General features: G+C 43.0%; 1 protein-coding gene across 1 annotated transcript in view; it reads right to left on the bottom strand.

Annotated features, from left to right (window-relative positions):
- Positions 1-16,324, bottom strand: part of cacna1fb (calcium channel, voltage-dependent, L type, alpha 1F subunit) — a 52,483-nt gene that overhangs the window by 20,990 nt on the left and 15,169 nt on the right. Inside the window, exons 5-22 of the mRNA XM_085145703.1 lie at positions 13,318-13,457; positions 11,036-11,190; positions 10,801-10,953; positions 10,353-10,549; positions 10,144-10,247; positions 9,637-9,788; positions 8,473-8,547; positions 6,851-6,932; positions 6,700-6,726; positions 6,450-6,610; positions 6,126-6,351; positions 5,835-6,042; positions 5,637-5,757; positions 5,403-5,478; positions 5,259-5,307; positions 5,120-5,180; positions 2,733-2,835; positions 2,306-2,435 (exon numbers count right to left, since the gene is read on the bottom strand). Of these exons, the coding sequence (XP_085001829.1) occupies positions 2,306-2,435; positions 2,733-2,835; positions 5,120-5,180; positions 5,259-5,307; positions 5,403-5,478; positions 5,637-5,757; positions 5,835-6,042; positions 6,126-6,351; positions 6,450-6,610; positions 6,700-6,726; positions 6,851-6,932; positions 8,473-8,547; positions 9,637-9,788; positions 10,144-10,247; positions 10,353-10,549; positions 10,801-10,953; positions 11,036-11,190; positions 13,318-13,457 (2,220 nt within the window). The remainder of the gene's footprint in view (positions 1-2,305; positions 2,436-2,732; positions 2,836-5,119; positions 5,181-5,258; positions 5,308-5,402; positions 5,479-5,636; positions 5,758-5,834; positions 6,043-6,125; positions 6,352-6,449; positions 6,611-6,699; positions 6,727-6,850; positions 6,933-8,472; positions 8,548-9,636; positions 9,789-10,143; positions 10,248-10,352; positions 10,550-10,800; positions 10,954-11,035; positions 11,191-13,317; positions 13,458-16,324) is intronic.

Raw genomic sequence — 16,324 nt, 5'->3', positions numbered from 1 at the left:
GTAAGCAAGCTAGAAGACTGGCAAAGTTATGGAAGCAACACATTAACAAGAGAATTCTGAGTAAAACCAAAGTTACTTTCCCTAGTAACTAGTTACTTTGGAAGTAACGAGTAACTTGAAGTAACTGAGTTACTTTTGATAGAAGTAACTAGTAATGTAACTAAGTTACTATTTTAAAGTAACTTACCCAACACTGTTTATAATAGATAAAAATATTGATAGAAAACTGTGAGATTAATTTATTTTCTAAACAGTTTCTGGTTGCGATAATAACATCCTGCTCTATAAAATAAATAAATAAATAAATAATAAATATAATAAATATTATATTTATATTATATATATATAAATAAATAAATATTATATTTATATTATATATAAATAAATAAATAAAAAAAGTCCAAGAAACAGTTGAAGCAGCAGCTCAATGAGACACATTCAGTTTTCACTCAGATGACGACAGAGAGTCACACAGCAGAGACCAAAGTCCTGAACAAGTTTTAATTTAATTTGGCAGAAAGTTCAGCAAGTTGAGTTGGTGGTGGCTTTATCCATCTTTTAATTGCCTTGTGGGTTTTTCAGCATCTCAAGCTTGGTTTGGCTGCTATCGTGGAGCCTGTGCTACAGTCGCTCTTCTGTAGGATCGAGCTGCACGGTTTGCCCTTTGCTCTCTGCACACATCAGAAACTACTGAGGTCATCGCTGGTTTTACTCGTTGTTCATGCTTTTGGTACAGTAGGTATGAACCCCTGGACAGGACCTGCTGTTTCACATACTTATCCATGCAGCCATCACGTCACACTTTGGGCGTCAACAGTCACTTGAACCCTTGTGCTGCTATTTTCCCTCCTTCAGGCATTAACGTTCATCTTTCCTTCCTATTCAGTTCCTTCATGCAGCCCAACACCTGTCACTGGTTTTATGATGGTGGGAGTTTAAAGCGGAGAAGCCTGCATATCAAGATGTTTAACTACCTTAGCTAATCTACACAGAACTCAAAAGTCCTTGAGAAGGTTCATGGTTTCATTTTAGCTCAGAAACAGAAGCAAAGTGCTTGAGCTCATTTTCCGTTTGCTGAAGACGGTTAAAACACGATCAATGAGAAATGCTCACTGTTTGTAAGGACGGCAGCTGAGAGCCTCGTTAATTAACTCAAGATAGAACCAAAATGTATAATTTCCACAGTTTCGTAGAGAACAGAGGAGGCAAACACAGGGTTAACGCTCAGTATGAGCAGGTCTGATTGTATGTTTGAAGTCATTTCCTCCCTCAGCTGTTGTGAATTGCTACTTCTTGCATGAAGCCAGCTGCTGCTCTGCATGTGAGTGTTTAAGTTTGTGTGTCTGCGCGCACACACACACACACACACACGCACACACACACACACACACACACGCACACACACACACACACGCACACACACACACACACGCACGCACACTGTGAGTATTCAGGATCTGACAGTGAACTGGTGATTTTCTGCCTCCATGTGTTTCCATGTGTTTCCCTCTTTAACCCGGTTAGGCACTGACCCACTTCTGCAGTGTAATCTGCTGAGGCCCCGCCCCCAGCGCAGACCACAGAGGGTTGGCACAGGATTGGATCAGCTGTAGGGATGCTGTGCTCTGCTGCGATTGGTTGCTTGGCTATCAGGTAACTTGGTGATGGTGAAAGTGGTGCTGTGGCTAACATGGTGGTTGCAGACTTGTCTTATTTCATCCAGACAGGCAGAATAAATACGTTTCAAGAAGGTTTGGAACTAAGAGTACGCTGGCTTTAGTCATCCTAGTGGTGGTCCCAAGCCTGGATAATGGAGGCATGTTAGGTGAGGAAGGGGTATTGGGAACAAAATCTTTGCCAAATCAAGAATGGGGATCATCAAGAATCAGATTGGTCCAGACTACGGATGCTGAGCTACTGCTGGCTGAAGACAAAGGAAGAGGAGAGGTGGAAGGCATATTAGGAGGCAGCGAGAGAGAAAGCAAGGTAGGAGTGTTGAAGTAAGAGTAGGGACTTTAAATGTAGCGTCTATTATTGATAAAGGGAGAGAGCTGGCTGATGACTCGTAGAAGGAAAAGATCAATTGTGTTTGCAGGAGGCCAGAAGCATCGGAGATGTTCAACCACAGTGTAGACAGGACAGTGTTGTGGAGGTGAAGATGGTGTCAGACAGGATCACGAGTTTGAAGCTGAAAATCAAACAGGTGATGCTGATGTTGTCGGTGTGCACGCCCCACAGGTTGGATGGGTCCCCAAAGGTACTCAACCCTCTGTGAGTAACTTCAGATCTCACATTATAGACTCACATTGTTCCTGAAGGAGTGGGCTCTGATTGGATCCTCGGCAGCCAATGAGCAGCTGCTGAGGATGATGAAGACGAGGATGAGGTTGGTGAAGATGTGGTGATGGATCAGAGTGTGGCAGGCCACACGGATACTGCAGACGGAGACAAAGAGTCAGTGTTAGAGGCTTCACGTCCCAGCATGAAGGATACTAGAACTTCATTCACGAAAGCTGGAACACAGACAGCAAAACACATTATGTCTAAAATAACCACATCAACAAGCTAGAAAACTTCTAAAATGATGCCAGAAAATCTAACTTTATGTAAACATTACTTAAAGGGAACAACAATAATACATGACTCAAACATATTTGTGTGATTGTTATTGTTCATCCTGTGTGTAGAGGTGTCAGACGGCGCGATGCACGCTCATGTGTCGACACACTCACGGGTTTGTCTTGCTGAGGCAGAAGAAGGCGCTTCCTTCTGGGATCGGGAGAACCTTCTCTTTAGGAGGAGCAAGATCGGCCATCTTTAACTGGACTCCTCCCTCTGAGAAAGGAGAAAGGAAAGTGAACGATCTGAGGGTGATGGTTTTAGCTTTTAGAACATCCATCATTTCAGTGAGTGAGAGCTGGGTAGATGCATGTTTTTGTCCATCCATCCATCTTCATCCGCTTTATCCGAGGCCGGGTCGCGGGGGCAGCAGGCTAAGCAGAGAGGCCCAGACCTCCCTCTCCCCAGCCACCTCCTCCAGCTTATCCGGGGGAACACCAAGGCGTTCCCAGGCCAGCCGAGAGATATAATCTCTCCAGCGTGTCCTGCGTCTGCCACGGGGCCTCCTCCCGGTGGGACATGCCTGGAACACCTCACCCAGGAGGCGCCCAGGAGGCATCCTTGTCAGATGCCCAAACCACCTCAGCTGGCTCCTTTCGATGTGGAGCAGCAGCGGCTCTACTCTGAGCCCCTCCCGGATGGCCGAACTTCTCACCCTATCTCTAAGGGAGAGGCCAGCCACCCTTCGGAGGAAGCTCGTTTCCGCCGCTTGTATCCGCGATCTCGTTCTTTCGGTCACTACCCACAGCTCGCGGCCATAGGTGAGGGTAGGGACGTAGATCGACCGGTAAATTGAGAGCTTCGCTTTTACACTCAGCTCCCTCTTCACCACGACGGACCGGTGCAGCGTCCACATTACTGCAGCTGTAGCCCCAATCCATCTGTCGATCTCTGGCTCCCTTCTCCCATCACTCGCGAACAAGATGGGATGCATGTTTTTGTACTAATATTTAAATATTCATACATTGGGTTTTCATCACCCTTAAAGCCTCTGATAGCAGCTTCCTGGTTCATCACTTGTAGCTCCTGCGTTACTGTTCTTATTAACATATTCTCAGACATTTGTCATATTGATCATATTACACTCGTGTTTTATTTACTGATTATTGGAGGGATTATTGTAAAGCTAAAAATAAAAATACGGCAATATTCATCCAGAAAAAAGTTCCAAATGTTTTGCACTTAACTAGAGCTGCATCATTGTCATAGAAAAACCCCCATGATGCAGCACTGTCTCCATGCTGAACTGGAGATGCTTGTCCACGCCTTCATCTCCTCCCGGTTAGACTGTTGTAATTCACTCTTTTCCTGTCTGTTCCTTAAATCACCTCCAAAATGCTGCAGGCTTCTAACCCACAGTAATAAAGTCTCCCATATCACTCCCATGTTAAAATCCTTGCACTGGCTTCCAGTTGGGTACAGATTTAAGTTTAAAATCCTCACTTTTACCTATATCGCTGAGCTTCTCCAACCCTACTCTCCAAAGCGGATTCTTAGATCCACTGATAGAGGTCTTCTGTCTGTTTAAAAACGAAGCAGGATCGTGCTTTTCAAAGCTCCAATACTGTGGAACAGTTTACCTCCCCCACTACGCACCATCGACTCTGTGGCTTCTTTTAAAAAACTGCTTAAAACACATTTGTTTAAACAGGCATTTGGGTAATGTTCGTGTGTAATATGTTGTTTTATTTTATATGTTTTTATACTCCCATGTGAAGCACTTTGTAATAGCTTCTTGTCTTAAATTGCTATATAAATACATTTTACTTTTACTTACTTACATAAAAAACATGACATCAAATGTAAACAAGCTGTTTTCCTTAAAAATAGATTTTTCATCAAATAAATATCAGTTCATGTCATTGGAGGAAATGCTGGGACCTGGACTGGACTAATTAACTGACAGAGTGAGTCAGTTTGATTGGTGGATCTCCCGTCTCCTCTTTGTCTGATTGGTGGATCTAGTTTTATAACTTGTCCCACATATTTTTAATCTACCTTCCTAATGTTTCAGCAAAGGTCTCAGCAGCGTGTTGACTCACACTACAGACAGCCGGGTGCAGGAGGGTGTTCGGTCCTCTTTGGGCACCTTTACAGCGTATTCTCGCACAACTTGCAACTTAAATAAATGATAAATAAATCAATACTATATCTTCCCTCTATCGTTCTCATTAAAACTGGTATTAAATAGCACTTAAATCTCCTCCAGTAATCTGATTTAAAACTGTAGATTTGATAAAGAACCACTAAAAATGGGTATCTTGCTGTCCCAGTGTCTTTCACATAGGACTTTCTCTAAAACGGTTCCTTAAAGATGTCTTTAAAAAGCCTCAGTGTGGAGTAAACTAATGTTCTTTGATTGCGTTGCAGCTTGTGACTTTTCTTGTTTACAGTCGTTTCTGAGTTAATTAAAATGGTGAATTTAGTTTTCCTGTCACTTCAGCGTCACATCTTCTCGGCTAAACTTGAAATGTGGCGATGGGCTCAGCCGAGCACTGACCTTCATCTCCTTCAGGAAGCTCCTCTTCCTCTTCATACTCAGTGTCTTCATCAACATCGACCTGAAAAGACAAACAGCCCTCAAAGAAAAAGATCGCTGATAGTTAACTGAAACATTACAGTCGGAGTTTGATGTTCACCTTCACTTCTTCTTCTACAGCTTCCTCCTCTGCTCCCTCCTCCTTCTTACTGAAGAGACAAAATACAACAGTGCAGTCAGAAGTCAACAACTAGCTTTTATTTCTTCCTCCCCTCTTTCCTTTTGTCCTCCGTCCATCACTTACTCTTTTTTCTTGGCGTCACTGTCTCCTCCTGCCAGGTTGTCCACGGCGATAGCCAAGAAGACGTTCAGCAGGATGTCTGATGCTCGTTAAGGATGCTGATGTTTTCACAGGTTACTACTCATAAAACAACAAAGATGATCTTCACCTTGAGCACAATCACCCAATAGGAGATCATTGTTTCACTAAAACTTTGAGCTTTGAGAACTTTGGTGCATCAGCTGGATTCAAGGATACAGTTACCACAGATGAAGAGGATGACAAAGTAAATACAGACGATCATCCCGGGAAACACGGGGCCGCCGTATGCCATGATGCCGTCATACATGACCATGTTCCAGTCCTCACCTGTCAGGATCTAAACACACAGTCATCGTGAGGCGCCCGCTCCCTGCACGTCGTGACATCACTGGGAGAAAGTGGTTGCAGTGCTACCTGGAAACAGGTGAGCAGCGCCTGCGGGAAAGCGTCGAATGTGCTGCGTTTGGTCTGCGTTTCATCAAAGTTGAATTTTCCTCCGAACAGCTGCATGCCGAGCAGGGCGAAGATGATGAGGAAGAGGAAAAGGAGGAGCAGCAGCGAGGCGATGGACTTCATGGAGTTCAGCAGCGATGCCACCAGGTTGGACAGAGCTGTCCAATGCCTGAGCAAACAGAGAGTGACCTCAGCGATGATTCGTGACGAGCCGCGTGACCTGCATCGGGTGGTTCGGGTGCGTTTTCTCACCGTGTCACCTTGAAGATCCGCAGCAGACGGACGCAGCGCAGCACAGAGATCCCCAGAGGAGGCATGATCTCCAGCTCCACCAGGATGGTCTCCACGATGCCACCGCACACCACGAAGCAGTCGAAACGATTAAAGAACGCCACAAAGTAATGGGCCAGACCCAAACTGTACATCTTCAGCAACATCTCCACCGTAAAGAGAGACAGCAGCACCTTGTTGGCAATGTCTGCACAAACAGAGACACGGACACAGAAAATGTTCAACAACATTTCAAACTGAAATATCAGTGTCTCCTCTTGTGGAGGAGAAGGAGGCTGTTGTTACCCTGGACTTGAGTCAGCCAGTCTGGTTGGTTATAGTGCTCAGAGGCGCTGAGGGAGGTGTTGAGGAAGACCAGCAGCAAAACCAGCCAATAGAAAGTTACGGATTTGACGGCAGTGCGACAGTTTCTGCGACAGACTCGATTCCAGCGACGTAACGTCCGACTGAGGCAAAGAAAGAGAGTCGTTCAGGTGAAGGTGAGTCTAACGCGCTGACTTTAGTCTGCTGAACCTCTGAAGGTCAGTGAACTCACCAGCAGCCGATCTTCATCGTCTGAGCACTGAAACACAACATTTTTAGTTTTTATGTGAAGTTGTTCCTGAAGGGGGCACTAAAGCAAGAATCATGTGACGTACGAACTGAAAGTGTGCACGTGTGTGTGCACGTGTGTGTGTGTGTGTTACCAGCAGGCCTGGCAGCAGTTGGTGTGTTCCTCATCGATGTTCTCTGTGTTTTCAGACGCCGTTTCACTGGCAGGAAGACTCGCTGAAACACACACAAACAGACAAATATTAATGATCAACGCAAGTCAATAATCCTACTTCTTAAAAAATGTGGCACTAATTAATTTCTATACTATCCATATATTTTATTTGTTATGCAAACAAAAAGTATAAAGTATAAAATATTCATATCTGATTCATACAGTATATCTCACAAATTTTTCCCTCTCCGTTTGATGAAAGCTGACGTGTGTTTTTGTGTTTCCCGACCTCCTCAGTGAATCTATACTGAGGTGAATCCAGCTGAACGAGCTCGGAGAGTAAGTCTGATCAGAAACAGGGTCAGATAAATATGAGGACAGAAAGAGACCCAGATATTTTACAGGGACAGCGAGGATGGCGTTTGCATTTAGACTGAAAGATGCACAGAGCTGTCTCTGTGACAATACAACTCATATATACTGCACATATTATGTGTGTGATTGTGCTTTTATTAATCGTACTGGTGCATAATTCTGTTAACACAGCCACCTTATTATAGGAACCAAAAATAAATCTCCATAATGTGTCAGACAGATACCTTCTCCAGCTGTTGTTGGATTTTACTGTATCTGCTCTTCTGGTGCAAAATGTTTTTGGCCTGTATGGCTAGTTTCACAGTTTATTATGACTCGCACATCTGGACATCGGGGAGGGTTAAAGGGGGATGTCGTTGCATTGACAGGTGTGCTGACACAGTTCAGGTAACTAAACTGGACCTCTCCACCATTTGTTGTGCTGGTGTCTTGTAGAATTTTAATAGAAATAGGTAACAGCTGCTTGGGCTGCTGTGTGGTAAACAGAGATAACGCGTTACTGTAATCCGATTACTTTTTTTTCGCGTAACGAGTAAAGTAAGGGATTACTATTGCAAAAACAGTAATTAGATTACCGTTACTTTCCCTTTATTTATTTTCTGCTGTGTTTTACTTGCATCTATTTGAAAGACTGAGTGTAAACACACAAAAAAATATATTTTATGTGCTGGAATGTGCAGAAAATAGGTTTAAATGTTAAACTAATTTCTTCCAGTCAGAGAATGTTGCATATAATTAAATTTTTGCTTGTTGTATAAAGTTAAAAGATTAAAACTAATAAAACAAGTTTTAAAAAGAGACTTTTCCATTTGATTACATTTTGTATGATGGATTATGTAGAAAAAGTAGAATTTGGCTGAAAGATCTATTTATCACCTATTCAGGTTGTAAATCGTGTTTTTAAAAAGTAACTAAGTAATTAATTACTTTTGAAAATAAGTAATCAGTAAAGTAATGGGATTACTTTTTGGGGGAAGTAATCAGTAATTAGTTACTGATTACTTTTTTCAAGTAACTTGACCAACACTGGTGGTAAAACCATCAAAACAATGAGTGAAGTTCCTCAGTCTCTCTCTGCACTCTTAAATATAAGAAATGTAGCTTGCCAACATAGCTTGCTAGCCTCAGCTCATGACGTTGCACCTTCTTATCCTAACAAGGTCACTTCTGGCACTAAAAATCCTCTAATGTGATGGAGACACAACAGTGTTTGCATGAGTGTCTCACCATGAGTTTCGTTGGAGTGACTGAACCATCCAAACTTCCCTCTCTTCTTATCGGCCAGATCGCCCAGAGATGGCCCTGAGAGAGAAAAACGTTTATTATTAAAATAAGCAGTTTAAAATGAAATACAGAGAGAGCGCCAGCCTCGTGTGGCAGCCAAGCCAAACACAAAATTTTTTGACAATGACTTCAAACCAGTTATTGCTGCGAGCAAAAATAAGAAAATATCAAGAATTCCCAAAGTAATGTGTTACGAAATAAAAATATATTCTTAGTGCTTATTTTCTGTTTATATTGTTTTACAGTCAGGTAAAATGTGGATATTTTCTCAGACACAAATGTTATTTAATGTTGAAACTTACAATCAAACCAAGCAACCAAACAAAAGGCTTAACAAACATCTACCTTACATCACATTTCTGGCTCGTTTGGTTTCTGCTGTTCTGCTTGAGATAAAGACACAAGCAGAGAAACTGATGGTTTGGAGATCTTGATGCATTCTCAATCATCCAGGAAAATAAATCTCCAAAAGTTGATTCTGTTCCTGAGACTGAAGAAGTCACTTGGATGAGTGACGAAACGTTTCTCCCAGAAAACGCTACGTCCAGATGAACAGAATCAACTTTTGGAGATGGTTTGGAGAGCAGGAGAAGGGATACAGAAAACAGTTTCCATCTAACAGCTCAGTGGAGGTTTGAAACAACCTGCTAAAAAACACAGGGAGCTGCCATATTTAAAGCCTCTGTACTGTATTTGGGCTCCTGCAGCTCCTCTGATTGGACTCAGTCATCTAAACCCATTAACTGCTTAACTTCCTGCCTCTGACTGATGTTTTTTTAATGATTTGTGTGAAAATGACCATTAAGATAAGTCAGCTAAGGCAGTTTCTCCATAGTGATTAGGATGCCACATGTTCCAAGGTATCCTAGGTCCTTTTCTGGCTTGAGGCCCAGAGCTGCTGGAAGAGGGCCTCGGTTGGGACACCTGGGTTACTTTGGTGGGACCGCCCCCTCCCCGCATGACTCCAGACAAGCAGAGGTAGATAATAATATGATCACAACTAATGTTTGGGACCAAATGTCACACTGGAGACCTAAAGGAGCCAATCTGAGTAAAGAAACCCACAACAGTCCACCAAGAAGAAACCATAGTGTGCCCAAGCCTTACGTGGGTTTCCGTCCTCGTCCAGTTCATCCATGTCCTCAGCCTGAGTGATCCAGTCCATGTACCCACACAGATCCTCCTCCATCTGCTGCTTCTCTCGCAACTTCTGGAAATCACCACGAGCCTTTGCCTTCTCCCTCTCTTTACTGAACTCTCTGCAACATCCACAAAGACTCAGACATTTAAAACTCCTCAAATACCATCAGCACGGGAAGAAGTGTTCAGATGCTTCACTTAAGCAGATATTGAACAATGATGAGTGTTGAGAACATAAAATATTACCACTGCTATTACAAGTTAGGCCTGTATTCATAAAAATATATTTAAGATAAGATGTGCTTAAACTTATTTGAACTATATCAGAAACTTCAGCTGTTTAACCCTGAATAATGCCTCAGATAAGAATGAGGTTTTTACACTATTAAATGCATCTAAAGTGTCTATTTATTTGCCTAAGTACATATAGATATAAATAAATGTGAACAGCTTTTGTGTTTGGAGATGACCGACCCGCTGAGGACTCCCAGAACGAGGTTGAGAACAAAGAAGGAGCCAAAAATCACCAAGCTAACAAAATACACCCACGGCAGCTCAAACCCAATGGCATCGTTCATCTGTGCACAGACACAACATGCAGAAAGAGAGAAGACACAATGAAAAGTGAGCACCTCTTATGTTTTTGGACAGGCTGGTAAATATGACACCACAATGCATTTTACCCAGTACAGCACGTCAGTCCATCCCTCCATGGTGATGCACTGGAACACGGTCAACATGGCGAAGAAGAAGTTGTCGAAATTTGTGATTCCTCCATTGGGACCATCCCACCTTCCTCGACACTCTGAGCCGTTTATGATGCACTGACGGCCATGACCAGCAAACGCACACGGCACCGGGTCATCCTCCACATAATTATCTGAGGAATATTCCATTTAAATTCAGTTTTATTTATATATCCCCAAATCACAAGAACAGTCACCTCAAGGCGCTTTGTATTTAAGGTAAAGACCCTACAAGAGCAGAAAGCCCCAAAATCTAATCGACCCCTTCTGAGAAACCACTTGGCAACAGTGAGAAGAAGAACTACGTTTTAACAGGAAGAACATTTTAGCTTCTACAGTCATCAAAAAATATGCAAGATCTGTGTGAAGGTGTCCTGCATCATACCTGTTCCTATATAGTAGCAGGTCCTGTGCATGCGTCCGATGAAGAGCTCCAGACCGATGATGGCATAGATGATGATGACGAAGAGAACCAGCAGAGCAATGTGAAGCAAAGGAACCATCGCCTTCATGATGGAGTTCAACACAATCTGCAGACCTAACAGACACACACAGCTGAACATGTGGACAACCATTGACCATGCACACAGTGAGTCCATGCCAAAGTCTAGGAAACTTACTGGGGACTCCAGAAACCAGTCTGAGGGGCCGCAGGACTCTGAAGGCTCTTAGAGCTTTGACATCCAGACCTCCAGGTTTCCCAGGCATGTGATGGGTTGTTGCTTGCTCGCCACTTGACTTATGAGTCATTGTCTCCAGGACAACACTGAACAAGCTGTGCGGAAAACATCAGAAGAAGAAAAGGAACATCAACCTTTATGATCTAGCTCATTGAAATGTGGGCTTCAGTTGATCTCGGTTAGACCAACATCTGAGTTTGACCAGTATACCTTGAACATCACAAAAGTGTTGTTTCCATCAGCTGCAGAAAATGACGTCATTCATGTATATATATTTAAAAAAAACCAACCAGATGGCACCCTTCAACTCCCCCAGAGCTCGTCCCATCAGCCTTTTGAACATTGCAGGTCTATCTTTCAGGCCAAATAGCATAACCTTAAATTGAAAGAGGTCCAGATAAAGGGAGTTATCGTGCTCACCTCAGGGTCCATTTTCACCTGTAACCTCTATAAACAAGACAGAAAGCAGCGCTATCCTGTAGTTCTCGTGTTGCCTAAATAGGTTACACATCTGCCGCCTTTATTTAATTTACTTTACTGAATTTAACCAAGGAAGAAAACAAAGACTGACTGACTGTTGTTAAGATATGCAGTCCATCAAACGTCTGTCACAGAAGCTGATCAGGTGGCAGGAAGTTAGGTGGACGTTCACCTTTTTCCAGCAGAGAGAAGCCTCAGACTGGGTGAACCGTGACCCATTAATCATCATGTGATAAACAATTGCAGACATACTGTACGGACAAAGATTATTTCTGAAACTGTGCGATTAATCTCCACTGGAAGGACTGAAAATGCTTAAGTTTGGATCCAACCTTCAGTCCAGGAGGTGGGGAGTGCCATCCTGGTGCTTCACACACGGCTGCATAACACCACCTGTGCCTGCTGGAGGCCCAGTCTGATAAAGCCACTCCATCTACGGTCCCTCAAGCTGGAGGGAAGAGAGACTCTGCTGCTTGTGATTCTGCATTAAAATGATCACAAACTGGAACAGGAGGAAACCCCAAATAAGACTGACCACACAAACAGATTAGATCAAGATGTGGCTTCTTTCCAGCTGAGGCAGATTAATTACTTACTGAGTAAACAGAGTAAAAAAAATATTAAAGCGATGAACCTGCGATAACCTCCCTTAACCTCCCCTGGGATCCTTCAACACATTTAGACTCACTCGAAATCCATGATGTTTCTACAGCTATCAATAAAACATCCAATAGAAGCAACTTTTTTTTTTTTTACAGAACATGTCTTTAAAATGAAAACTGCCTTTAAAGTAAATCCAGCTTCAGAGACAGAACACAAATCAAACACTGAACTCCTACAAGAACTCCTGAGTGTCCCACATATAGCATCCTGACTGTAAAGTGGAACATAGCTTCCTCAGGCTGTGTTACCATGACAACAGGGTTTATCATCATCATCATCACCATTATCACCCTGAGGACATCCAGTCACATCAGCGTCCTGCGACAAGGACACGAAAGGAACAAAGAGTACCAAGGTTAGGACCTGCAGGACTGAGTGTGATCTCAGTCAGTGACTGATCGGAGGAAATGACTCAGAGCTGCTGCCAACCTGTTAAACTACTGGGCTGTATTTACCATATGTAATAATAACTATTCAAAAATCATGAATCTAACTCAGCCATTTCTTTTGGCTTGTAGATAGCAAAGGCAGAATATATGCTGCAGATTTTACAGATACTGCACAATAAAATTTGATTCAACATGATGCAACACAGCAGCAAATCTTCCATCTATCTACCCATCCTCTATCATAGTGTGAGAGGTGTGGCACCCTGGATGATACCCACAAAGCAGGGTCCATGCATCTGGTGGATTCAAACCCAGGACCCTCAGCTCTGGACAAAATCATCAGCAACGAAAATGACAACACATCACTCAGACGTCTAAGAAGAACCATCTCTGCAGCTGTGGAGTACCAAGGGTTCAGGGTTAAACAGCGTGTTCCTGCAACGCATCAGGCTGCTTAGGTTTCCTGGATGAGTTCAGTCCACTGTGTAGAAATCAGAGGTCAAAAGACAGACCTGCAAACTGAGTGAAACTATGACATCACCGCTGGGCCTGATTTACTGAAAGTCCTCTGCAGTCAGATCAGATCTAGTGCTGCAACATGCAGAGAGCAACAAAGAAAAGGATCCTAGAACACGGGGAACCAACAGATCCTAATAGCCTACGGTGAGAACCATCTTTTGATTTGCTTACCCAACTATGACGATGACAAAGTCGAGCAAGTTCCAGCCGTTGCGGATGTAGGAGCTGGGGTGCATCACCAGACCGTAGGCCAGGATCTTTAGGAAGGTCTCCACGGTGAAGATGATGAGGAAGACATACTCCACTTGTTCCTGAAACACATAATATGTTCCATGTTTGTGTGCGTAACCCGGTAAACGTGGATGTGCTGAATTTGTCTGTCCTCATCTTTCACACACACACACACACACACACACACACACACACACTGATCTTCCTACACTTATGACGATCATTATCAAATGGAGGCATTATCGGTCAAATTGTTAGATATAAGCTCAAGTCCTACCTGACCTTCAGCCCAAAACTTAAAATCTTAACCCACCAACAGTCACAGCTACTTTCAGCTGGTCCCTTATTCACACGACATCGCCACAGTGGGCAGATCCACGTGTTTGATGTGGCAGATGTTTTAAACCCCTCCTCACGCAACCCCAAAGGATTTATTTCTCCACCAGCGGATGTGTAAACCACTACACTCTTGAGCCTCCGACAGCCACAATATCACACAAACAACCTTCACTTTAAGACCTGTCCTCACAAAGAAACACAAACACACTTATGTACAGGGCTCATTTTTTTCTGCTGGCAGTTATCAACTCTAAATCTCTCTTAAACACACACAAAATGTTTTCATCTCAAATACATGTTTGACTGTATTACTTTTTTCCCCATTATTTACTTTGTAGCGACAGGTGAGAGGAAGCATTTTCATGCTTCACTAGTTGTAGATAGTATCTGTGACACAGTATAAATAACCCAGTTTTTATGACAAAAATAATAACAAATCCACATCTAGGTTCTGAAAGCATTTAACAAATGCGTTCAAATATCATCAGTAAGCAGTGTTGGGAAGGTTACTTTTAAAATGTATTCCATTACAGAATACAGAATACATGCCCCAAAATGTATTCTGTAACGTATTCCGTTACGTTACTCAATGAGAGTAACGTATTCTGAATACTTTGGATTACTTAATATATTATCATGCTGTTTACAACTACATGAATGTACTATTGCTGTGATTTATTACTGTTACTGAAGGTCCGCGGCTCCGAACCGTAGTAAAGGGACCTCTGGCTAATACGGTGGGTTCTGTGTCGGCTCGTAGCCGAAAACTAGCTTTACTTTGTTGTCTGGGTCAACTTTGCTAGCGAGAGACAGAGAGAGGCGTTGAAAGGCTGCTCCAACGGGACTTATTGTTTTTGGAGGAAAACACGAACACGGTGTACAGTCGAGTCTTAATAGCTTACTTACAACTGGGCTCGTCAGGCTCTCTTCTTGGCTGCAGTGGTTATTATTATATTTACATGCTTCCAGCTCCCGTTTTTGCTGGATGACAGCTCGTACTTTTCCTTTTTCTCCCTCCCTCGCTCACAGACACATAACGGGTATGGCAGTCCATTCTCCCTGCAGCACGGACTACACTGCCCATGATGCTACATTCTTTAGAGCTATACCTGTAGCATTCTGCCTATTAGCTTAGCACAACAACAACAAAAAGGCCTCTCTCACCCAGGAAACACGCAGAGAGAGAGCGTCACCCTGTAACCATGGCAACCGTAACGCTACCGCCTGGAACAACAGAACGTAGCTGTCAAACAAAACCCAAACAGTCCTGACCCGCCACAATATGAAACAGGGAAGTACCGCCGTGTAATCCATTTATTTCAACAAAGTAACTGTATTCTAAATACCACCTTTTTAAACGGTAACTGTAACGGAATACAGTTACTCATATTTTGTATTTTAAATACGTAACGGCGGTACATGTATTCCGTTACTCCCCAACACTGTCAGTAAGTTTCAGTTGTTAGCAAAGCAACCCAGGACCACAGCAAAGCGTGCAATAGACACGGCACAGCACTGAGTCCATTTCACGCTTTGCCTCTCCAAAACAGGAAATGAATGAAGAAACTGCATTACCAGCAGGGGGAGATAATATATTTAAAGCCACAAAGTTGGTAGTGAGCAAAAAACGCATGAAGCATATTCCAGGGTCCTTAATCGCAGGAAACGATTAAGCTGAGGCGCCTAAAATGTATATAGATGTAAATTGTTAATAATGTCTGTTTAAAGGGTTTCCCGCGGTTTTCCCTTTCATGCTGCTTGTGTAAATCTCCCCAGGAAAAACGTGAAGTGGACACGCTTTGCTTCTCCAAAACGGTGGACCGGTGTCTATTACATGCTGATATTAGGTTGAGCATATTTCCACTTTCAGAAGCTACAAAACAATAATAAATAATAATAATGTTGTAGCTGAACAGCTAAGCAACAAACTGAAAATAAAAAGCAGCAGAGCGCTGTTGCAGATTCAGCCAGTAATCCTCTGCAGGTTTATCTCTACCACAGACCACTGAACATTAAACTCTGTTTCCACAGTGGATCCATAAATATCAGCCTGAGCTCCTTTCACGCCGCTTGGCTAAACATGTAGTTACTGTGATTTGTGTTTGTCGAAATAGGCAGAGATGTCACTTCAGCACAAAGTGGCTGCCTGAACAGCGAGTACAGTTCAACTGTAAGTGAAGATCGAGAGACGCAGACATAAAGAGGAGAGTGAGGAGGAGCCGAACCATCAGAGCAGAAACTCCTCAGATCTGATCACAAACCTGTCAGTCATCTACTGCATCAGCATCCATGACCTATGACTTCTACCACAGGAGCAACACACACAGTGGAGCTGAATCTGCAATCAGTGCACAAACGGAGCAACTTCTGGGGCAAAAACACACTCAACACAAAAAAAGTACAGTCAGTATTTACAAAAGAGCACAGTGACAGGACTGCGTGAAAGGAAACCCAGAGACTTGTTTTCTACTGACACTGTTGCATGTGTATATCTGGGCGTAGGTCCTGTCTCAAAGTGCAAAATATAGGGAGGAGAAATAAATAATGCAAACTAATATTTGCAACACACAATTTATTGCAAGTTTCTGATTTTAAAAAAACAAATTTT

Source organism: Neolamprologus multifasciatus, chromosome 20 (genome assembly GCF_963576455.1).
Source record: "Neolamprologus multifasciatus chromosome 20, fNeoMul1.2, whole genome shotgun sequence".
Lineage (NCBI taxonomy): Eukaryota > Metazoa > Chordata > Actinopteri > Cichliformes > Cichlidae > Neolamprologus > Neolamprologus multifasciatus.
This window is presented reverse-complemented; position numbering and strand designations above follow the sequence as displayed.